This window comes from Peromyscus californicus, unplaced genomic scaffold (genome assembly GCF_007827085.1).
Source record: "Peromyscus californicus insignis strain IS unplaced genomic scaffold, ASM782708v3 Scaffold_10__1_contigs__length_136768540, whole genome shotgun sequence".
NCBI lineage: Eukaryota > Metazoa > Chordata > Mammalia > Rodentia > Cricetidae > Peromyscus > Peromyscus californicus.
The window spans coordinates 96,932,493-96,958,159 of NW_026294391.1; the positions used below are offsets into that span (position 1 = coordinate 96,932,493).

The 25,667-nt window shown below is 40.2% G+C and overlaps 1 protein-coding gene across 3 annotated transcripts in view; it reads left to right on the forward strand.

The window, feature by feature from the left end:
• Positions 1-25,667, forward strand: part of Pls3 (plastin 3) — a 91,024-nt gene that overhangs the window by 60,220 nt on the left and 5,137 nt on the right. For 2 of the 3 annotated variants that reach the window (XM_052737819.1, XM_052737813.1), the window contains exons 3-14: positions 3,950-4,113; positions 12,896-13,025; positions 13,551-13,683; positions 15,940-16,021; positions 16,763-16,928; positions 18,094-18,236; positions 19,192-19,218; positions 19,456-19,551; positions 21,073-21,268; positions 22,295-22,373; positions 23,606-23,720; positions 24,028-24,161. In XM_052737819.1, coding sequence (XP_052593779.1) covers positions 3,950-4,113; positions 12,896-13,025; positions 13,551-13,683; positions 15,940-16,021; positions 16,763-16,928; positions 18,094-18,236; positions 19,192-19,218; positions 19,456-19,551; positions 21,073-21,268; positions 22,295-22,373; positions 23,606-23,720; positions 24,028-24,161 — 1,465 coding nt within the window. The remainder of the gene's footprint in view (positions 1-3,949; positions 4,114-12,895; positions 13,026-13,550; positions 13,684-15,939; positions 16,022-16,762; positions 16,929-18,093; positions 18,237-19,191; positions 19,219-19,455; positions 19,552-21,072; positions 21,269-22,294; positions 22,374-23,605; positions 23,721-24,027; positions 24,162-25,667) is intronic. The other variant, XM_052737829.1, reaches the window with a different exon arrangement.

Consider the following 25,667-nt stretch of genomic DNA (forward strand, 5'->3'; position numbering starts at 1 on the left):
CCCATGTATTCTAACCTGGAGTATGACTGAGACAGAAGCAATCTGAGAGATTGCATAATACACAGGCAAACATTAAAACCTGGAAAGATGATGTGCAAATCAGTGGACAATTTTCAATTAGATCCTATATTATATTATATTATATTATATTATATTATATTATATTATATTATATTATTATTATTATTATTATTATTATATTATTCCCATGGTGTGTCCCTTCAACTATGCAATGTACTTTTCACTATGTCTAATGTAGTCCATAGTACTGAGCTCCTTATTAAATTTATCAAGGAAGTAGGAGAAATAGATTGATATATGCTCAGGAGCAACACGTCTAAATCCACGATGTTCATATACCAGAGTTGCTCAGATTCTTCCACAGCTCCATGCAAATTTCTTTGTTCTCTTTAGCAACTGTACATATTCCTGGTTTCGTTTCTATATAAAGTAGTTCATATGTACAAAGAGTTCAGTGTTTGACTTACATTCAACATAAAGAACGTGAAAATTGTTTTACCTTAAAGGAAATATAAATGACTGCACAAATGTCAAGTGGCTTGTGACGGGTACTGTAAAAATACAGATACTTAGCTGGTAGATTTGAGGAGGGGGGAATAGAGATTTATACCACCTAGGATGGTCTCAAACTCCCTATGTACCCTAGAATAACCTTGAATTTCTGATCCTCCTGTCTCTACCTCCTGAGTGCTGGGATTACAGGCATATATTACCATTCACAGTTTTATAGAAACTCAAGGACTGGACCCAGGACTTCATGCATGGTAGGCAAATACTCCACAAATTAATCTATATCTTCAGCCCTCCAGCAAATTTTAAAATGTGTCTTGGGCTTCATCATAAAGGCCTGTGACATCAGCTCTTTGGAAGGCTGCAGCAAGAGGATCACAAGCTCAAAGACTACTTGAGCTACAGTGTAAGTTCAAAGCCAGTCTGGATAATTTAGTGAGATCCTATCTCAGAATAAAAAATAAAAAGGGGGCTCGGGATATATTAATAAATTAATGATGGAGTACTTATCTAGCAAGCATTAAGTCCCAAAATACATTCCTCTTTACGATATACACACACTAAAATTAATACAATTAAATAAGGTCCAGAGAAATGGCTCACCTGCTAAAGACACTTGCTGCTAAGCCAAGGATCTGAATTTAATTCCCAGAGCCCACATGGTGCTAGGAGAGATGCTACTCCCCCAAGCCATCCTGACTGCTGCCATGGTATGCATGCCCATAAGCACATAAACACAGAGAAAATAGCCTTTCAAATGTAATAATAAGTAAAAAAATTAGTAATCAATATTTAAGAGCATTTGACTCTAGAGCTTGGGATCCAGTTGTAGACCTTGTACTTGGCATGCATAAAGCCTTGGTTCAGTTTTTACCAATGCAAAAATCAATAGGAATGTAAAGATACACTGCACTACAACGAAACAGAATTTCATGAGCTTTTGTACTAAGTGTACTACTTTTGATAGAGGTAAAGCACTTGCCTAGCATGTAGCCCTGGTTTAGGACCACATTACCAAGAAAAAAGACAAAAATACTCATCAGCCTTTAAATGATTGGTGATGTGATCTTAGATAAGATTGTTGATATTTTTTGCAAGGTGTGTCTCCCAGCACTTGGGGAGACAGAGGATGGAGGAGAATCGCTGTAAGTACAAGCCTAGCCAGAACTATAATGGTGAGATCCTGTCTCAGATACAAACTTCCAAACAAAAGTGTGGACATAAAACAGTTAATATTTTAGTGGTTGCCCAAAATTAACTGCTATGAGTAACGCTTCATTCACACTTCAGAAAAAAATCCAAAATATGTACTGCAATCTAGAAGGACATGTGTAACCCACTGAATAACCTTCTCTCTTTCCCCTTTGCTCGATTTGCTGAAGGCATGCTGGATCTCCACTGTTCCAAGAGCATACTGCATGTGCATCTGCATCACACTCTGTGGTGGCTCTTTCCCCTACTTGAAATCTCTTACTCCAGATGTCTGCCTTTGCCTTACACAAGTCTATATTCAAATAGAACCTTAGTGCAAAGGCCTTCCTTAACCATTCTGTATAAACAGCAGCCTCCACAATGTCATTAAAATCCAGAGTTACTCAACTTCAGCGCTGTTTATATTTTGAGCTGCAGCATTTTGTGTTGCCTAATGGCATAAGGGTGTCGTATGTGCTGTAGGAGATTTCACGGCATCTTTGGACTCTACCCACTGGGTGCCAGGAGCATCTCCTCTTTCAGATGTGGCAATCAGGAATGTCTTCAACCTGAGCTGGGTGTTGGGGTTTATGACTGTAATCCCAGCTCATATACGGCTGAGGCGGGAAGATAGATCACCACAAGTCATTGTAAGGTCTAGACTAGCCAGGGTACCATTGTAAGACCCTGTCTCACAAGCAGTGCAAAATTGTCCAGATGTTTCTGAATTTCTCAGTGGAGGGTGGGGCAAATAGCTGCTGGTCTAATCCTCTTCTCTGCCTCAAATATCCCTTATGTAAATTATATATACATTGTTATATTGTGTTGTGTCTTACAGTCACACTTGCTGTTCTATGTATGTATTCTGGTCAGAATGTGGGATTCAAAAGTGCAAGGCATCCTGTGACATCTTTGGTTCCAAGAACAATAGTTGGCAGGGCTTTTTGTTATTCTTGATTTAGTTTATGAGACAGGGCTGTAGCCCTGGCTGTTCTAGAGCCCACCCTGTACACCAGGCTGACTTTGAACTCACAGAAATCAACCTACTTCTGCCTCCCGAGTGCTGGGATTAAACATGAATACCACTTCACGCTGCCTTGGCGGAACTTTTAAGTAAATTCCCTAGTCATAAAACATTTCTGTAAATACTCGAGTAGCATGGTCATCTTGGGATATTTGCTTATTTGCAGATTATTTTCTTCCTTTAGATTTCATTTTACGTACTTGATATTTCTGGTAAGTAAAAATTTATTCACACACATATGCGTACATATATGCATACATGTGCCTGCTTTTTCAAAAAGCTGACTTGTAGTCATCTGTTGGTGGCTTTGCCTCCATTTTTCATAGTTTTGAATAAGCATTATTCATTTATCAGCATTTTGCATATTCTAATTAAAATTGTAATAGCCCAAAAATAAAAATGACATTTATAAAATCATTTTAAACATCTGCTTTACTCAGTACTGCATTTATTCTTGTAAACTCTCTATTGTCTTAGATTAACACTTGTTTACATTAACTAAAAAAACTTGGCCTGAAAGCAGTTGCTTGATATCAGATGTGCTTTAAGACAGAATCAGTACTATATCATAAAACTTCTTTTGCAAAAAGAAAAAATAGCCGGGCGGTGGTGGCGCACGCCTTTAATCCCAGCACTCGGGAGGCAGGGCCAGGCGGATCTCTGTGAGTTTGAGGCCAGCCTGGGCTACCAAGTGAGTTCCAGGACAGGTGCAAAGCTACACAGAGAAACCCTGTCTCAAAAAACCAAAAAAAAAAAAAAAAAAAAAAAAGAAAAAATAAGGATAAAATTCCTGCATAGGTACAGCAGAAATTATGCTATACTATGACAAAATTTTGTTGGTATATAAAGTACTGTTTTTAAGATTCCTCTCGGTTCTATGGTTTAATAATAGCTTAATTAACCAGAAAGTATACTTTTTTTTATCATCAGAGACGCTATTTTTAAGTAAAGCTTTGTACACATTGTTTAAAATACAAGATACATGATATAAACAAAACATTTCCCTGTCAGTTAAAATATACATTTCCCTTCCAAACATCCTTACATTCCAAATGATAAAAAAAATTGTAATTAGACAAACTTGTGAAGTGATAATATTCTTTTTATATATTAGTCTTACAAATTTATTTCTAATCTTTTTTCCTGTTTTATCTTTTTGGTTTTTTTCCCCCTTTGGCTGGTTTTTCCTTCCTTTCCACAAAGATCTCAACAGCAATGGATTCATTTGCGACTATGAACTTCATGAGCTTTTCAAGGAAGCCAATATGCCACTGCCAGGATATAAAGTGAGAGAAATTATTCAAAAACTCATGCTGGATGGTGACAGAAACAAAGATGGGAAGATAAGTTTTAATGAATTTGTTTATGTAAGTATGGAGAAAATCTGTGATTATTAAAAGTCATTGTTGTTCCATTGTCTAGTGGGAGTCTTAAAAATATAAATACTATTGTATTGAATAGTTAAATATAATCATGTTAATACTCTGATACCGAGTAACATTTTTGTCATTCTGTTCAGAATACTTAACAAAATGTCAATAAAAGGTCCATTGACAGAAACAAAGATATAACACAGTGCTCACAGTGGGCAGAAACAATCTCCTTCAGGGGCATCATTAGAGGGCATCTTTCAAGATGCTAAATGACATCTTTGAAGCATTCTTTCTCTCCCCCATGGAGAACAGTGTGCTTCACAAGTTTAATGATAGCATATGACTAAATCTTCGAAGCTTCCTAAGCTGAACTTTCTGATTAAAAGATGTTTTCTAAGCCCTGTACCAGTAGTATTTAACTGTACCATTTTCTCCAGGGCGATCATCTTGATAAATAAAAGCATATCCTTTCCGTCTGTTGGAAGAGGCATTTGCAATTTTTGTTTTCTTGTCTAGTGTCATCAAATAGTCCTCCAGGTTCTTGGCTGATTTCGTAACTCTTCTCCCCCGTAAGCATTTAGCTCAGTGCCTGCAGCATGTGTGACAGGCACGTGGTTCTTTATCAAGATCTAACTATTTTAGCTGCCAGCAATTACAGTCCCGATTTTATTGACTTACAGATTTTCAGTCTAGATTTGTTAACAGATTATTGCAAGATGTCTTTTTAAAGAGCTGTTGCTTCTTCTCTCTGATAAGAACACCCTTAAGGGGCTGGAGAAATGGCTCAACAGTTAAAAGTACTGGTTGCTTTTCCAGAGGACCTGGGCTTAACTTCCAGTCCTACATGGCAGCTCACAACTGTTTGTAATTCCAGTTCCACAGGATCCGACACCCTCTTCTGGCTTCCTCAGGCACTGCGCATAAGTGGGCCGCAGAAATACATGTATTGTAAACATAAAAATTCATTTAAAATAGAACACCCTAGGGGCATGGTGGTACATACCTATAATCACAGCAGAAGCAGGTAGACCTCAGTGATTTCAAGGCCAGCTTGGTTTACATAGCAAATTCCAGGCCACCCATGGCTGCAAAGTAAGACCCTGCCTCAAAAAACAAATATACATGTTTATGTTTTTTGTTTGGGTGAGGGTTTGTTTTGTTTTTGTTTTTGTTTTTGAGACAGTCTAACTTTAAAATCATGGTCATCCTGCCTTAGCCTCCAGAGAGCTGAGGGAAAAAGGCATATACTACTTACCTGGCCTACCCTAAGATTTTATGGATATTACTATTTATTTACTCATTTACTTGGTTTTGTTTTTCAAGATAGGGTTTCTCTGTGTAACAGCCCTGGTTGTCCTGGAACTTGCTTTGTAGAACAGGCTGGCCTCAAACTCATAGATATCCACCTGCCTCTACCTCCCGAGTGCTGGGACTAAAGGCTTGTGCCAACACTACCCAGCTCATTTACTTGGTTTTTAAGACTACCTTTGGCTGTGTGGCTAAGACTGGCATCTAATTTGTGATCCCTCCTGCCTCAGAATCATTCCCAGTGCTGAGATTATAGCAGTATACTATACTGCCTGAGTATTTTTTATTACTTTAAGCCTGAGTTTGACTAGATCTTATTAGGCATTCTCTTCAATATCCGCAAACTAGTAATTAGTGCTTAATATTTGTCATCAAGATCCAACCCGCCTGTCCTCCTTTTCTATGCTTTATCTTGGCACCAAGATAGCTGCTATTAGAACATATGCTCTCATGAGCTACCATGACTCATGAATTTGACAATATGACAAGTGAATTCCAGACATGTTCCCTCTGATTAGAACTAACTCAAAGAAAACACCATAGGCTCAGAAACAAATAGACTACGTGGTGGGGGAGGGGAGGTCTCTACTGTTTGAAAACTAGAAGCTCATGTCATTATTATCATTACAAGGTCTTCCCATTTTCCCTTTGAAAAACTGATTTCCTCCCATCCTTTCTGTCTCCAGTTCTGGCCAAAGTCTTTTGCTTTGAATTCTGTGTTCAATAGTAAGTTACGAACGGTTTCTGACTTGAGCACTTGCATGGCTCCTTGCGTAACTTGCATGGGTCGCTGTGAACTGAAGGCAAGCCAGAGCAGTAGTGAGCTATGCTCAGTTGCTTTTGATACAACTTACAGCCGAGAATCTTTGTATCTACTAGAAAGCAGCAGCCTGAGGCATTAGGATTTGTAGTCTAACCGGTACTGTTGAAGACAAATTTATAAATGTTTCTACAAAGAAAATGATCTTGGGCACACTTTGTGTGTTCTGAAACACTGTACTTTCCACACATCCTTTAGTGGCTTTCAAACAATAAGGTGAAATTGTCTTAGTAAGTTCTTTAAAATGATTTGGGCAACAGTGGGGATTTTCTTGAACAAAATATCAAGGAAAAAACATTTTAGGTCAAAGTAATGTTTTAGAAGTAGAAGGGTTTACACTCACTTTTGTTTGAGAGGGGATCACTCTCCATAGCCCCGGCTGTCCTGGAACAGACTATGTTGACCAGGCTATTCAAAAACTCACAGAGGTCTGCCTGCTTCGGCCTCGAGAGCTAGAATTAAAAGTGTGAACACTCTACCCTTCTTCAACTTAAAACAAGAAAATGACTTGACCAGCATTGTCCAGAGGGCGAGTAGCCTTTTCTAGTTAGTCCCTACTAATCAAGAAACTCAAACTGGGGCCGAGACAAATAGCTCAGCAACACTGGCTGCTCTTCCAAAAGTCCTTGATTTGATTTCCAGCACCCACGGCAGCTCACAAACATCTGTGACTCCAGTTCCAGGGGATCCCATGCCCTCTTCTGGTACACATATGTGGTACACAGACATACCTGCAGGGAAAACACCCATACACATAAAGTAGTAATGTTTTCAAACTTGGACTATGATGGTAAAGTAACCCACATAAACTATAAAAATGCTGCTGCCATGTCACAGATTTAACACCTTGCAATTTATCGAAGAAAATTGGACTATGGCTTAACTACCCAAGAAATAGAGACTGTAATTTTTGTCAGCTATTAGCATAAGGAAAGAGAAAGAACGTAGTTAGTTTCACATGCTAGGTTTGGGGGGTTCATGTGAATTTGAGTTTAAAGGAGTATTCAGTGTAAACTAAGGACCAACAAAACCAGTTTCTATTAATTTTCAAGAGTATATATAGGACAGAAAAGGCTCTGAATATTGTATATAAACTTCAAAGGCAGAACTATAATTAATTATTTGTTTTCATTTTAAGTATTACAAACTGAAGTTAGTGGTTTTATTTGTTTGTTCATTTTTTAGTTTTTCAAGACAGGGTTTTTCTGTGTAGCCCTGGCTATCCTGGAATTCCCTCTGAGGAAGGAACCCTGAACTCAGAGAGCTACCTGCCTCTACCTCCCTCCCCAGTGCTGGGATTAAATGTGTGTGCTACCATGCTGTACTATTGGAGTTTTTTTAATGTTGATATTTTTTCCTATCCTGACTTTTTTTTTCTTGTGCTACAGATTAAACCTGGGCCTTGCATGTGCTAGGTAAATGCTGTACCACTGAGCCATATACCAAGAATACTAGGTTTTTATACTTATAAACTAACACAATTATTTTCTTCCATTGTGAAAGGCTGATGGGGCAATATATTTTTAAACAGAGATGATTGTGTTAATTTCTTATTTTCACAATGAGAAACTTGCTTTTACATTGTGGTAATAAATCCTTAATCTTTTGCCAATAGAATTCACCAACAAGATTAATCATTTAAAACTAGCAAAGTACTTAGAACAATGCTAGGCATGGAATAAATGCTCCATAGCTGTTAGTGGTTGAAATAATTATTTCTATTATTATTGATTGATTCCTTTGAGCCAGGGTCTCACCAAGTTACCCAGGCTTGGCAAACCTCAAGGGCTCAATGATTCTCTTCTGCTCAACCTTTGTGACAGCTGTGGGGCTCCAGGCCCCCTTGTACTCTGATTTTCTCCTATTTAAAATCAAAGTAGGGGGCTGAAGAGATGGTGCAGAGGTTAAGAACACTGACTGCTCTTCCAGAGGACCCAGGTTAAATTCCCAGCACCCACATGGCAGCTCACAACTGTCTGTAATTCCGGTTCCAAGGGACCCAACACCCATGGTAAAACACACACACACACACACACACACACACACACACACACACACACACATCAAAGGTAGTAATGTTCTTTTCCAACTTGAGCCCTTCAACAATTTCCAGAAGAAGGAAGAATTCAAAAATTCAAACCTGCTATATTGGAAACAAGTGCCACCCTGGAAGCAGTCAATATTTTCTACAATTCTCTCTGAAATCTTTCCTTCTTAAGTCACATGCCTCTGCATTGTTTTGGGTTGGCTGCTAGGCCTTTGCAGGGCTCACTTTGGGGTCCAAAGAACTTAAGTGGCTGCTGAGAGTTGAAGCTTAGGAAAGGAAGTAAGAGCCACAGGTGCCGCCAAAGAGACTGAAAAGGATGTATAGGATGGGAATGGCTGTTGTCTTCTGAGCACAGTACCCAAGGGATTTGTCTCCAAATGATAAAGCAAGTGAACTCATTAGGATCACAACTCAGCCTTGAAAATATCCATTGAGAAGACTAGTACAGTCTTGTGCTAGCTCTGATTTCCAAGATTCCTGTAAAATCAAAGCCTTTACTCAAATGGCTTTATCATCCATCAGTGTCTCTGCTGAAGTAGAAAGGAAAATGCAGATTTTTTCTTGTAGTGAACCAATCTGATGTATGAATTTTCAATTCTCTTAATTTAAAAAAAAACAGTTTTACTCTAAGAGTAAATATTATGGGACCTAATTTGAGGTTGGCTGAAATAATCTGTTTAGAAATATTTGGAAGGTAGGATTACAAATATAGCTCAGTGGTAAACATGGACTCAGTCCTCAGCACCACACACCAAAAAAGACACTTAACAAATTTAATTGGACTCTCCACATCATTCCCAAGCAACGTTTCCCAGAGCCATGAGAGAATAGGGTATTTTACCATGAAGATATTTTTAATTGAATTATTCCACTTTTCCATAACGTATATAAATTTGAATCCTTCAGCTGGAATCATGATCATTTAAACAACTTAATTTTTAGAAGGCTGCAGTGCTTGAAGTAAATGCACACACAACAGGAAAAACAGCTTTTCCTGTCTATTTCTGAAGCTGTAACATGTTTTGGTCTTGCAGTGATGTGTGGTATGCCTGGTATGAGGAAATAAATGCACACCTGTCCGATTTTCACATATTCCACAATTTTTTTTAACTAGAGTGGAGTTCACTTAGGAAGGTTGACTTTTCAGTGAGCAGACACTCTTTTCTTTTTTCTTCACTTTGTTTTGTTTTGTTTTGTTTGAGCTAGGGTCTCATTCTGTAAACCAGGATGGCTTTGAACTCCTGGCAATCCTCCTGCTTTAATATCCTGAGTGCAGGGATTACAGATGTGAGCCACCATGGCCGACGATTTTTGTTTTGTTTTTTTTGAGACAGGAGCTCATTATATGGCCCATGCACTCCTGGATCTCTATTTTCCAGGCTGGCCTGGAACTCATAGCAACCCTCTTGCATCAACATCCCCATGTGCTGAGATTGCAGGTGTCTGTCACTATTGTTATTAGTTTATTAGTTTTTTATTTTTCATGGGTGGGTGTATTTTATTTGCATGTACATGTGCATATTATGTGCATGCTTGGTGCCTGCAGAGGTTTGGGGGGAGAATAAAAGGAATCTTATCCTGTAGAACTGGAGTTGCTGATGGTTGTGAGCCACCATGTGGGTGCAGAGAATTGAACCCAAATCCCCTGGAAAGTCAGCCAGTGCTCTAAAGATTTGTTTTCATTTTTCAGTGTGTGTGTGTGTGTGTGTGTGTGTGTGTGTGTGTGTGTGTGTGTGTGTGTGTGCGTGCGCGTGCGCGTGCCTGTGCACATGTGAATACAGGCACCCACAGAGTCCAGAAGAAGGTATCAGACCCCCCTGGAGCTGGAGTTACAGGCTGTTGTGAACCACCTAATGTGGTTCTGGAAATGGAACTTGAGTCCTCTGGAAGAATACCAAATGCGCTTAACCACAGAGTCATTTCTCCACCCCCCAGCAGATGTATTCTAAAAAGGGAAGGGACAGTATTCCACTAACCCATGAATTAGACTTTACTATGTATTCAGGGACCCATTCTGTTATAATCACACATATATTCATCCATCTTAAAATCTTTTCATAAAACTGTAGATATAGCATAAAATTTCAACTTTTGAGGACACATCATCAAAAATAGAGAAAGTAGTTGGGCATGGTGGCACACAGCTTTAACCCCAGCATTCAGGAGGCAGAGGCAGGTGATTTCTGAGTTCAAGACCAGCCTGGTATACAAAGTGAGTTCCAGGATAGCCAGAGCTACACAGAGAAACCCTATTTTGAAAATCTACCTGCTCCCAGGAAAAAAAAAAATAGAGGAAGCTTGATTTTGTAAAGCTGATTGCATAGTATTTTCCTAAATAAAAGCATGTTTGTAGAACCAAAGACAGTTGGGATTTAAGAATGGTAGTGGGATGATATGACTGTGAACATCAATGACAATAACCATTACAAAAAGCCCCTTTCTTGCTGGGCTTGGTGGCACATTCCTCTAATCCTAGCACTTGGGAGGCAGAGGCAGACTTATCAAACAAACAAAGTCCCTTTCTTTAAGTAGACCAATTACAAAAAGGGCATCTCTTGGAAAGACTGATTCTGAAAAGTGTCTTGCCTAAAGCTTGGCTAGTATTGCATGGATTAGATTGGTCCAGTCTGATCTGCTACATATTGTAAACCTCAGCTAGCTAGAGATGACCTCCCCCAGGGAGGAGAATGAGAGTCAGCAGCCCTAAAAGCCCAAACATATGTTGTATTTTGTTCAGCAATGTTTTGTTAAGTTGTTCCACTTAAAGGGAGGTCCTAAAGGCATTTAGAGAAAGTTTTATGAGCCTGAGACATGGCTCAGTGGGTAAAGCCCTTGCTTCACAAGCCTGCTGAAATTTGATCTATCAGAATGCATGTAAAGGTGGAAGGTGAGAACTAACTCCTCAGAGCTGTCCTGTGACTTCCACATGTGTGTCCCTCCCGCTCAGAAAGTTGCCAGACTTGTCCCTAACTGACAGTGACTAATTTAGGCATGCACATTGGTAAACAGACGAAAAATTTGGGGTGAGGCAAATTTGAGAATTTCTGAAGTATAGAGATGCTCATTCATTCACATTATTAAACCAGGAAACTAAGCTTACACTCTTCTGCCCTGTTTTTGTGCAATTAGAACATAAAAGTTAGCTTGTTATCTATGTTCTTTGGTGAGAAGAGGAGCTGAACTCAAATGCCCAAATAGGACAACCACTAAAAAGCCTTTTATGTGTCTTTTCTTCTCCTTTGCCTCCTCCTCCTCCCCCTCCCCTTCTTCTTCTTCTTCCCCTTCCTTTTCCTCTGCCCCTTCTCCTCCTCCTCCTTCTTCCCCTTCCCCTTCCCCTTCTCCTCCTCCTCCTTCTTCCGCCTCCCCCTCCCTCTCCTCCTCCTCCTCCTCCTCCTCCTCCTCCTCCTCCTCCTCCTCTTCTTCTTCTTCTTCTTCTTCTTCTTCTTCTTCTTCTTCTTCTTCTTCTTCTCTTCTTCTTTTCTTCTTCTCATGACTGACGTCAAAACCTGGACTTGTGTGTACAAGGCAAGTGCTCTGCCACTGACCCATCTTCACAGCTCTGAATTCACTTTTTTGTTTGTTTGTTTGGTTTGATTTGGTTTTTTTCACAGCTGTGAAGCCCTGGCTATCCTGGAACTCACACTGTAGACCAGGCTGTCCTCAAACTCAGAAATCCACCTGCCTCTGCCTCCCAAGTGCTGGCATTAAGGGTGTGCCCCACCACCACCAGGCTAACTTCACTTTTTTAAAATTTTTATTTTTACAGAAGGTTTCATTGTGTTGCCCACCTTGTGAACCTGCAATCCTTCTGCATCACACCAGCTCTTCTTTTTTAATTAGTGTCTACACCCTTATTCTCAATCCCCTCCTTCTTTATATAAAGTCTTTCAATGGAGCCCTGGCTAGCCTAGAACTCTCTATGTAGACCCAGCTAGTCTCAAACTTGTACAGATCCTCTTACCTCTGCCTCCTCAGTGCTATGATTACAAATGTGTGCCACCATGCCCTGCCTTTATTGTCTCCATTCTTTCTTGCTTTTTTTTTTGAATAGTTTATTGAGTTGCCACAGTAGAGCAGTAGTCTGTGTGCTATTGACAATATTGCCGCTTAGTACTTATTGTTCTTGATATTTATCTATATCACCCACATAACAAAATTTTTGTTTATTATTCTGTTGCTTTTGACTGAGTGAACTACTGAGCTACCACATTCTACCACAAAACAGTTTTTTTGGATTGAGTTATAAATCTTTATCTGTATGCTAAGAACTGTAGTTAAAGAAGGGGAAGTCATCTAAGAACAAAGCCATGCTTCACAATGGAAAACTAGCCGATTTACTCACACCTTGGAACCACACTGTTTTTTAACTTAAAGTGGATTCAATGCATGCAGCACTGAATGTGTTTGGCAAGTGTGTGCAATTGATGCTTCATCTTTAGTAGCAGTATTGTAGCATTGCAAAAACCCAAGCCAGTTTCCCTCTTACCCCTCACTGCCTGTGGAGAACACTATAGGTGATGGCCAGGGGGAAAGGAGCTAAATTTGCTTATTCTTGTGCTCGCTTGAAAACTGTGAACCAACAAAACTGTTTTAATTGATAGATTTTCCAAGAGGTAAAGAGCAGTGATATTGCTAAAACCTTCCGAAAAGCCATCAACAGGAAAGAAGGGATTTGTGCTCTGGGAGGAACGTCAGAGTTGTCCAGTGAAGGAACACAGCATTCCTACTCAGGTAATTAATGGCATGGATGTGCTTAGGTTACTACAGTGCATGGAGCATGTACATACTGTAATTCCCTAAAAAAGCTTGTCCCTCTAATTAAATATACTAAGTAGTCTTGGTGACATAATTGGTCTTGGGTGAGATATAAAGTCCTGATAGATACTGGTAGCTTGTAAGACACATAGTGAAATCTGTGTTATGATAGTCTTTATTACAGTAGACTTATTCAATAATAAAAATATTTTTAAATATTTTGTAACTTTATTTTTAAATATTTTGTAACTCCCCTAAGGATTGGTTAACCTGTTCTTTTTGTTCTTACTTATTTTGTAATTGATTCCTAACAGCCACTGTGTTACTTCCAAGTGTCCGAAGAGTACGGCCACATATTTGTGATGCATTATTATAGCAGGACTATGCTATACTACTATATTATAATACTACTATATTATAGTAGGTTTGAGGGCCAGATGATTACCAGAGAGTTAATTAACCTGATATGAACTGATTTCTTGTACCTTAACATAATTTTAGAGGAAGAAAAATACGCTTTCGTTAACTGGATAAACAAAGCTTTGGAAAATGATCCCGATTGCAGACACGTTATACCCATGAACCCGAATACTGATGACCTGTTCAAAGCAGTTGGTGATGGAATTGTGCTCTGGTAGGATGTCAGTTTGTTTTGTATCCAGATTTCCAAAGATAGCTTCCACCGAATGAATGTATTTTGTTGTTTGATATCAGGAAAGAAAGAGAGAGGACAATTTCCCGGGTTTTGTCCTTTTCATTTAATATCTAAAGCTGTCTGTAAAAGTAAAACTCAATCATGAAGTGGAGACCTCTTTAGAAGGTAGAACTCTCAGCTTCCAATTTCTCCTCATCACTGAGCAAGCAGAACATTACAACTTTGTCAGACTTCAGTATGTCACTATCTATTTATTCTGAAGTCCAGTGGCTTCCAAAGGGAAAAAAAGAGGCTAGCCTTCAGTTCTCATTCTTCAGTGACCTAATTCTGAACAACCCTTTTGTCACTGTGGCGGCCCCAGAGCCAGCAGTATCTTAGCAGAAATGATGGAAGATTCTCAACACTGTCCATTGCAGTTCCTGGTCCCAGAGGCAGTTTTGCACAATGCTCCAAAATATGTTCCCTAAGAAGTTCTGGGGTTCGTTTTTTCTTTTTCTTTTTCTCTTTTGGTTTTTCAAGACAGGGTTACTCTGTGTAGCCTTGGCTGTCCTGGAACTCGATCTGTAGATCAGGCTGGCCTCACAGAGATCTGCCTGCCTCTCCCTCTACTAGGATTAAAGGCGTGTGCCACCACAGCCTGGCCCGGCCAAGTTCTGGGTTTCTGTGCAAGCCTTCACCCTCTGTAACTGTGTTGCTGAAGTCCAGATAGTCAAACCCTTTACATTTCTGTTTCCACTGTGATCTTCATAGTATCATGCAATTTGAGCACCCCTAATGCAAAAATCCAAAAATCTGAAACTCTTGTTTTATTTTTGTTTTTATTATCATATGCTAGTTATACGTGATAATGGGTTTCATTATGACCTTTTCATATATATATATATATATATATATATATATATATATATATATATATATATATATATATATATATAATTTTGATCACAGTCCTTCCTACACGTTGCCCTTTCCTGTCCTGGCCCTCTCCCACTCCTCCTGATCCCCTTCTGCTTCCCATCTCACCCCCTTTTACTTTCTTGTCTTGTTTTTTTCCGTGACCCAATGAGTTCCATCAGGCTTACTTATAGGAGCAAGGGTTAGAGGCTAGTTACAGGAGCACTGGAAACTTTCTAAATTCTGATAATGACGCCACAGTGGAATACTCCACAGCCAGCCTGAGGTGACAAGTGGTAGTCAAAGCACAGGTACTCCCAAAATACTGCATAAAATTGCCTTCTGAGCCACGGGTATACCTCAGTGGCACAGTGTATGTCTAGCATGTTCATGGCCTTGGTTTCTAATCTCGGCACTACGCTGGGCATGGTGGCATATGCCTGTAATCCCAGCACTCAGGAGGTGGGGCAGACAGATGTCTGTGAGTTCCAGGACAGCCAGGGAGACAGAGAGATCCTGTCTCAAAAAGAAAAAAAAAACAGAAAGAGAAAGAAGAGAAAACAATAATAAAACAACATTAGCACCACAAAAAAAAGCAAAACTTATATTCAAGTTGTATGTGTGTGTGTATGCATACATACATACACATATATTTATGTACATACATATATATGTATATAGAACATGAATAAAAAAAAAGTATTCAGACTTGGTTACCACAGTGTGTCATTATATGTCTAATCTGCATTTTGGACACATATAGTTTCTGTGGTCAACATGATGAAAGTCATCTATTACATTTTGTATAATTTTTTTAGTATGTGTGTGCCTGCATGGGTTTATGTGTACCACAAGTGTGCAGGTACCTGTGGAGGCCAAAAGAAGGCATAGGATCCCCTGAAACTGGACTTACAGACAGTTGTGAGCTGTTCAGTGTGAGTGCTGGGAATCAAACCTGGGACCTCTGCAAGAGTAGTAAGTTCTCCTAACCCCTGGGCCATCTCTCCAGCCCCAAATCTACTGCATTATTTAGATTGCATGAAAGAAATTCTGGAATAAGCTTTAACATTAATGAAGATTTACAGGCTGTCGTTGTTTGAGACAGAATCTCCTGTGTCTCCAGCTAGTCTCCAGCTTGGCATGTAGTCCACAATGGACTTAACTCCAGATTCTCCTGCCTCCATGCTCCAGTGCTGGGAGTGCAAGCTTCCCCATGTCCCAGTTATATGCTTCTGGGGGACTGAACCCTCATGCACACTAGTTAAGCTCTCTAGAAAGTGAGCTACATCTCCAGACTTTATAGACTCTAAAAGTAAATCAACTTCTGTTTGTTTGTTTCAGCAAAATGATCAACCTTTCGGTTCCTGATACCATTGATGAGAGAGCAATCAACAAGAAGAAACTTACACCCTTCATCATTCAGGTGTGCCGTGTTCTCTCTGCCCTCTTGCATGACGTGGGGGTTTGAACTAGAGGTCATAGCCTCTGTGTTCTGTCTGCTCTACTTTAATTCTCTGTGAGTGAGGAATGATCATGGACATTTTATACAACGACCTGGGACTCAGAAAGGCTTGGAGAGTTTGCCAGAAGTTCACAGAGGCACAGATCCTCATTGAACTCAAAGCCCTGTGTTCCTTTTATTGCCTATTGTGTTAAGATATTGCTGAAATAAATACAATGATTTAAGCTCTTACTTAGCTGCTGTGCTTAAGGGGTAGAGCGTTTTTCTTTTCCAGCAAGTGAGTAGTAGATTAGTACAGCAAAGTTCCCTCAGGCAGGAATGTCCCTTTATGTGGGCAAATTGGTCATTTCTAGAACCTGGATGCTGCTGGACTCACATTTAGGCAATTTTAGAAAAGTAACACTATTCACATGGATATATTTACCTTGGTTACTTGCCTTTTAATTTAAAATCAACAGAATTCAAAGCAACCAAATAAAAATAAAAAGTTCACTTCCTGTAGAATTCTGCAAAAATAATAGGAATAAGGCTGAGATTTATCGCTTTGCTTTTTAATGCTGAATTCTGCAATATGTTTTCTGTGGATGTATGTGGATGAAATTAATACCTCGTATTGATTTCTTATTGTTATTTTCAGTGAAGGCAGAAGTGGTCTGGGTGGGAGAGAAAGGTCAAGAAGTGTATAATTTGGCTGTCTTGCAGGAAAACTTGAACTTGGCACTGAACTCTGCTTCTGCCATTGGGTGTCATGTTGTGAACATTGGTGCCGAAGATTTGCGGGCCGGGAAACCTCATCTGGTTTTGGGACTGCTCTGGCAGATTATTAAGATTGGCTTGTTCGCTGACATTGAATTAAGCAGGAATGAAGGTAATGGAACACAGTTGTTATTTTGAAAGATACTTATTGGTGATTTTTTTCCTTTTTCTTGCACTTAACTGAGGTGAGCAAATGGTAATTAGAATGAACACAGAGCTATTCGGGAGAACAACCCATATGCCTCTGTTCTTTAGCTGTTGCAAACATTTGCATGACTGTTCACATTTGATTTTACTATAAAGACATGGAAACACAGAGAGAGTGATGCTGGGTGTCTCCCTCAGTCTCTCTCCATCTTAAGGCTCTCTCTCTCTCTCTCTCTCTCTCTCTCTCTCTCTCTCTCTCTCTCTCTCTCTCTCTGTGTGTGTGTGTGTGTGTGTGTGTGTGTGTGTGTGTGTTTTATGTATGTGTTCATGTGTGTGAGTACATGTGATTTACAAGTGTGTATGCATATGTGAGTGGAGGCCAGAAATCAGAGGAGTGTGTCTTCCTAAAGCACTCTCCACCTTAGGTTTTGAGACAGGGTCTTTCTCTGAACCTCCAGCTTATCAGTTTGGCTGGACTGGCTGACCAGCAAGGCCCAGGGGTCCTTCTGTCTCCATGTCACCGACACTGGGATTGCAGATGCACACCACTGCACCCAGCTTCCACTGCACTGCTAGAGAATCCAAGCTCTGCTCCTCGTACTTACACAGCAAGCAATTTACCAGCAAGTTCTTCTCTCCAGCCCCAGGCTTACTTTTGAGACAAGGAGCTCACCAATTTGACTAGACTGCTGGTCAGCAAGCCCCAGAGGGTCCCCTGCTTCCATTTCTGCCGCTCTAAGAGTACCAACTTGGGTTGCTACACCTGGATTTTTCACGTGCGTGCTGGGGATTGAACTCGGGTCCTTGTGCTTTCACAGCAGGCCCTTTGTTGACTGAGCCATCTCCTCAGCACAGATGCTTAGTATCTCAAAGCTAGAACTAGGTCATAGTAGACCTTACATCTCTATTACCACCAAAGTATCAGAATACTGAGTGAAACTAGGTATGCTGCTGCATGCCTGTAATCCCAGTGTTTGGAGAGGGAAATCATGAGATTGAAGTGCCATGGGTTTGTCTCAAAGTAAAACTCAGAGAGAGAGAGAGAGAGAGAGAGAGAGAGAGAGAGAGAGAGAGAGATTGGCATGGCCACTATCACATCACATATTGACTGAGAGTTTTATGTCTACAAGCACTGGCGGCTTTGCTTCGGGATGGTGAGACTTTGGAGGAGCTTATGAAATTGTCTCCAGAAGAGCTTCTGCTAAGATGGGCCAACTTTCATCTGGAAAATTCAGGCTGGCAGAAAATCAACAACTTCAGTGCTGACATCAAGGTAATGGTGCAAAGAACCAGAGCATTTGGGGAGTTGTGATGACTTGGGAGATTTTATTCCATCTTAACAGAGAAAAAAAGGGTAGGATGTGACCAAACCTTGCTACCTCTTGTGTTTTGAGAAAGAGTCTTGCTGTGTAGCCCAGGCTGTACCTGGGCATCACTGTTGTAGACCAGGCTGGCCTCAAACTTACTGTGATTCTGTTCCTACCTCTTGAGTGTTGGCATACAGACACATGCCACCATAGCTAGGTGATACTTTTTTCTTATTTTTTGTTTGTTTTTGTTTCTGTTGTTTGAAGCAGAGTCTTTTGTGTCCCAGGCTGACCTCAAATCTGCTGTGTACTTGAGGAGGCTGTGAGTTCCATTCTCAGTTTTGTGAGGTGTTCAGGACTAAACCTAGGGTTTCAAGCACGTCAGGCCAGCACTCTAGTAACTGGGTCCAATTTGGTTTTTACGGATATGATTTCTCTTTGTAGCCCAGGTTGGCCTACAGTTCACTGTGTCAGTTAGGTTGACTTCAAATTTGTAATCTTCCTACTTCTGCTTAAGAACACATATAGGCATATGCCAATGTGCCTAGTCAGTGGAAATCTTTTTTTTTTAACTGAAGTCCACTTTGAATATTTTTGAAAATCAAAGAATTGTTGCATTTGTTGATTATGTGAGGCCTTAACCTCAATCCCCCAACAGAATGGGAGAGGGGGAGAAAAGAGCTTGTTTTGTTACATATATTCGGATCCTAAAAAGTTAAATGCTGTTTTACCAACTATGGGTTTCTCAGTTCAGACCTTCTGTCAGTCCCACTTTTAGTTGAATAGATAATTAACTAGCAGATGTTGTCTCCAAAGGTTGATATTTATCATGCTTTGTAATGCTATAATGTGTTTATTTTTTCTTTCCCTATGCTTCCTGGATTTCTGCTCTTCTATTTCATGCTTGTTTAATCTGTCAAGCTTTTTGACTTCAGTAATTCAGTGAAGGTACAGAAACACTTACTAGCTTCATTGTGTTGATGAAATCAATAAATTGTCAAGTCTTAGCAAAATCAAGTTCCAGACAGATGGACTTTTCTTGGTAAAGATCTCTCAAATAAGAAGACAGAGAAGAATGCCATGCATTTTCACAAAATCTGATGAAAATGTCCTCGTCAACACAAGACAGTACGATGCAGTTACTCTGTAAATGTGATCACACTGGTATTTTCAATTCTTTTGTAGGACTCCAAAGCCTATTTCCATCTGCTCAATCAAATTGCACCAAAAGGACAGAAGGAAGGTGAACCACGGATAGAGATCAGCATGTCAGGCTTTAACGTAAGTATAGGTGTTCTTTCAAACTCTACAGTCTTACACTAGTGTTGACTGGGTTTTGTTTTCTTTGCTTTTGTTGAGAAAAGGTCTTGCTATGGAAGCCCTACCTGGCCTAGAACTTGCTATGTAGAGCAGACTGGTGTCAGACTCATAGAGATCCATCTGCCTCTGCCTTCTGAGTGCTGGGATTAAACGCATGTGCTGCCACACCCAAATAATTTTGTGTAAATTCTATCAAAATTTCTATGTAACTTCATGTAGTGGTGTTGACACTTTTAAGAATTTTTTAAAGGATGTGGTACATGTGACTCACAGGAGAGAAAGTATCCTGATTTATTTAGATAATTTTTGAGTTCCATAACTACGGTGGTACTTAATTGTACTCTGACTTATTCACCATGGGTAGGGGTAAAGGGCTAGTTTTTGCATTAAGGGAACTATCTGAGATAGCTTCCTCTCTCTTGAAATACAATCACAGGCATGCTCAGAGATGTGTCACCTAAGTATTTCTAAATTAAACTGACAGTCGAGATGAAGCCTCACACCAGGAAGTCCTCTGTTTGATTTTTCCCTACTACAGTCTTTTGTATCTTGGCCCAAGATCTATCCAGGATTCCCCAACTGGATCTAGAATTTGGTCTAAATTGATCAGCTTGGATTTAAATTTCTACAAAATGTTACCAGTTTCTTTCAGTCTGCCCCCAGAAACCTCTTCCTATCATCCTGCAGCTGTCTTATACTTCTCCAAACACTCCTTCCTTTTTTTGTTTTTATTTTTTCGAGACAGGATTTCTCTTTGTAGGCCTGGCAGTCCTGGAACTAGCTGTGTAGACCAGGCTGGCCTGGAACTCACAGAGATCTGCCACCTGCCTCTGCCTCCCCAGTGCTGAGATTAAAGGTGTGCATCACCGCTGCCCAGCCCAAATATCCTTTTTAACTCCAAGGCTGTGCTTGCTTGTTTTTTTGTTTTTTTTTTTAGGTATGTTCCTTTAAGTAAAAAATAAGGATCTGAAGAGACGGATCAGCTGTTAAGAGTGCTTGCTGCTCTTGCAGAGACCATAGTGATGTTCCCAACACCCACTTTAAGTAGCTCAGAACAACCTGTAACTCCAGATCCAGGAGACCCAAGTGACCTCTTTTGCATGCTCAGGAATATGAGGATGGAAAAGATTTTAAAATTTAAAAAAAAGTTTTTCTGAAACTATCCATATTTAAAGTTAAATCTTCAAGGGAGTGTGGCTGAAAAGGCAACAGCTTTTTTCCCCCTCTGCATTTTGCCATGAGAGAAAATCCCAGTGGAATGCTTTATTCGTTTTTTTAAACGTGTGTTCTGGTGCCATCTCGGGGAATTTAAAGGTACTACATATCCTGTGCCTCCTTGTTTTGCATTCAAAAACAATTTTATAATAAGTACCATGTGTTAGCTGAAAGAAAGTAGAATCCGTTACCCAGCCTATGATTATAGGGGCAATTTATATATATTTTTGGATGGCCTTTAAAAGATATCTTCTTTTACTTCAACAGGAAACAGATGATTTGAAGAGAGCCGAAAGTATGCTTCAACAAGCAGATAAATTAGGTTGCAGACAGTTTGTTACCCCTGCTGATGTTGTCAGTGGAAACCCCAAACTGAACTTAGCCTTCGTAGCTAACCTCTTTAATAAATACCCAGCACTCACTAAACCTGAAAACCAGGACATTGACTGGACTCTACTAGAAGGTAACTTAAACGTTTCTGAAATTCTAGTGTGCAGTCTGTGGCATAAAAACACAGAGGCCACAATGATATGATTCCAACCCAGTGAGTTGCTTTATCCCATTTGGCTTTTGCAAGAATCTGCTAAAAGTAGATGCAGTGCTGAGTGAGAACTGGAAACTGCTGGATGGAGATGGTGATGGAAACAAAATTTGCAAATAAAATAGTCGAGTTGGGGAATGTGGCTCACTGCCAGAGCTCCTGCCTAGCACAGCCAAGACTAAAACAGAAAATAAAAATCCAGGGTCCTATCATGAGACCTGTTAGTAAACAAATGTTTTGTTTCAATGTTTAGTTTTTTTGCAGGGGGGGTGGATAAGGCAGGTTTTGTTTGAGTTTTATTAACCTATTTATTTATTTTGAGAAGAGTCATGTTTTGTTTGAGTCTTTTTAACCTAGCCATCTATTTTGAGTCAAGCATTTCATGAGTCTCAGGCTGGCCTCAAACTCACTATGTAGTAAAAAAAAATGACCCTAAGTTTCCTATCCTCCTCCCTCGAAGTGCTGGGATTACAGGTATCACGTGCAGTTTTAAGGGTGCCGAGGATGAAACCCAGAACTTCATGCACTGTAGGCAAGCCCTCTACAAACTGAGTTCCATTCCCCAGAGCCTTGGAGGTGATTGTGAGCCAGCATCTCACCCTGGAGCTGAAACTGGTCTGAAACGACCTATGTAACTCAAGACTGACCTTGAACTCGTGGCAATCCTCTTTCTTTCAGCCTCATGAGGGCTGAGATTATTGACATGAGCCGCTGTGTCTAACTAGATCATCTTTTTAAACCTCTAACCAAAAAGATACAAATATATGCAGAATTTAACCTATGTTTTGTGATTATATTTCAGTTATCTATAGTCACAGTGGCATACTATCATATGGTAATTATTAGATCAGAATAAAGCACATAAAATAGATGAATGCATACACTTCTCCTATCTGTATATATACACTACATTTAATGAATGAATACGTTTTGTGAATGTTTTAATAGGAGAAACTCGTGAAGAAAGAACCTTCCGTAACTGGATGAACTCCCTTGGTGTTAATCCTCACGTAAACCATCTCTATGCGTAAGCTACCCTGCTGCTATTACGAAGTTATGAATATCATGAACGGATTTAGCATAACTAACGACAGCTCCAAAATTTTTCTGCATGTCTACTTGTAGCAAGTATTTATATTAGAAAGCATTAGTGATTTCCATCATCATTTTCCTAATATACAAGAGCCCAAATTCTTTCTTTGCCTGATCATTGACTGTAAGTGATAGAATATGTAAATGTCTTGATGGTACCTTAGGGAACAGGTACTTTAAGTTTCATAAACAGTCTGCGAATACTTGTAGCAGACTACCCGTGATTCCCTATGGCCTTTGGATTCCTGGCTGGATTGTTCTTGGCTGACATGTAATGGTTTCTATCCTAACTATATTCCCTATCTTCACTATTTTCCTACCATCTGCCATTTACTACCTACTAACTCTAGTATTAATTTTATTCATTGCATTGACATATACACCAAAATCATATTACTTGTTTATCAACACGGTTGTTTATTGTGTCTTTCTGACTTTCATGTAGCACCCTAAGTTTTCATCCAGTGTTCCCAACCTTTATAAGAGTTTTTGCTTATAATAAACATACATCCTTTCATCATAATTATTAATTTTTTTTGGTTTTTCTTTTTTAAGATTTATTTATTATATATAAAGCATTCTGCCTGCATGTATGCCTGAAGGCCAGAAGAGGGCACCAGATCTCATTACAGATGGTTGTGAGCCACCATGTGGTTACTGGGAATTAAACTCCGGACCTTTGGAAGAACAGGCAGTGCTCTTAACCCCTGAGCCATTTCTCCACCCCTTCTTTTGGTTTTTCAAGACAAAGTTTCTCTATGTAGACCAGGCTGGCCTCAAACTCACAGAGATCAGTCTGCCTCTGCCTCCCAAGTATGGGGATTAAAGGCATGCACCACCACTGCCCGCACCTTACTTTTTTTTAAGACAGCACAGGATCTCACTGTGTAGACCTAGCTGACTTGGAACAGCTAGCTCATCTAGAGCAGGCTGCCCTCTCACTCACAGAAATCACCCTGCCTTCCCCTCCCCAGCCTAGGATTAAAGGTGGGCGCTACTTTGCCTAGCTGTACTCACATGCTTTTAAGTGAACTGAATGGTCTTGGCTCCATCTTCAGCATAGACTGATTTAGAAAGCTGTGAGTCATGGGTATTGTGACTATAGATTTTGTTTGATTTGTGTTACTGCTTCTGACCACTGATGAAGGTTGTGTTTTGAATTGTTAGTGACCTGCAAGATGCCCTGGTCATCTTACAGCTATATGAACGAATTAAAGTTCCTGTGGACTGGAGTAAAGTTAACAAGCCTCCGTACCCAAAGCTGGGAGCCAACATGAAAAAGGTACCAAAGCTGGGGTCTGCTTCCTTTCTTCCTTTTGGTTTAAAACCTCGGGACTCTAAGCTGCTTCTTGAGGATAGCAACTACATCTTGGTTTTGAGCAGATACCTACTATGTACAACACACACACACACACACACACACACACACACACACACACACACACACCCCTACCATTACACAGCACACACACACACACACACACACACACACACACACACACACACACACAGAGGGGTGGGAGAGAGAGCTCATGTAGATTGAACAAATGACAATCTTTAACCATTCATTTACTTTTGTACATTTGCAGTTAGAAAACTGCAACTATGCAGTTGAATTAGGGAAGCACCCGGCTAAATTCTCTCTGGTTGGCATTGGAGGACAAGACCTGAACGATGGGAACCCAACCTTGACCTTGGCTGTAGTCTGGCAGCTGATGAGAAGGTACTGTGTACAGTGTTGGCCATTGGAATTTCACAGTGTTACAGGTCTATGAATTCACTCTTAGTGTATTTTCGCAGATTTCAATCAGTCATTTAGTTCATTAAATACACTTCCAAGCTCATTGTACTTAGACACTGAAATAAGTTTTCTTTGAGTGTATGTTTGATCTTCACTGGGAGATACCTCCTTATGAGTTAGATAGAACGGTGGTTGTCTAATCTTTCACAGGAGTCTGACATGTACACTTAAGCCTGACGCAATGTCACTGAAAACAATTGTCAGCTGGGCTGCAGCTCCAGCTCAGTAGTCCAGGATACACTTAGAATGCATGGAGGCTATCCCCAGACCCCCAAAACAAATAAGGAAAACTTATCAGAAGCCCAAAATGGTGTCACATACTTAAAATCTTAACACCTAGGAGTCTGAGGAGGGGAATGGCTAGTTTGAGGCCAGTTTGGGCTACATACTGAGTTCCAGGACATCCTGAACTATAGTGTGGGACCTTGCCCCCAAAGAATAAACCAAAAAATTATCGGAAGAAATAGGAACATGTATATGTATCCATTTGAAAATGAAGGTCTGGGCCAGCAGGATGGCTCAGTGGTTAATGGCACTTGTGCCCAGCTTGACGACCTGAGTTCTGTCCCTGGAAGCCATGTGTGAAAGAACCGAACCATCTCCTGCAAACTGTTCTCTGACTTCCATAAGTGTGCCATGGCATACATGTGTCCACACACACATAATAACTGTAATTTTTGTAAATTTTTTTTGGTTTTTCGAGGCAGGGTTTCTCTGTGGTGTTTTGGTGCCTGTCCTGAATCTCGCTCTGTAGACCAGGCTGGTCTTGAACTCACAGAGATCCACCTGGCTCTGCCTCCCAAGTGCTGGGATTAAAGGCGTGTGCCACCACCGCCCGGCAATTTTTATAAATTTTTAAGAAATTGAAGACTCCTTTATTTTGATATATTTTTAATAATACATTGAGAATTTCATACATGTATACAATGAACTTTAATAATATCCAACCCCACTTGTAGCCCCTCCAACTCCTGCTGGATCTCTCCCATTCCTCTTCCCACTTTCATGCTTTTTGATAAACCACTGAGTCCAATTAATGCTGCCCATATGTACACAGTGTGGGACAATCCATTTGGAGCATGGGAACCTATTAGGAGCCACAACCCATTCTAAAACCTAACTGTCACCCAGGAGCATAAACTGCCAATGAGCCTGTGTGGGTCTTGTGCAGGCAACCACAGCCACTAGAACTTCATGAGGGCAACAGCCCTGTCATGTCCAGATGATGCTGTTTCTCAGCACTCCTTTCTGAACTCTGGCCCTTACACTCTTCCCAACCCCTTGGAAAATGAACATCTCTTAACAACACCAAAAGCATTCCTTATGCCTCCATGCCAGCCAAAGCACGGAGTATGAAGTGTATATGTGTGAGTGAGTATGGCAAGGCTTATACCGTTGTCTCAGATGAAGGTCAGAGAATAACGTTTG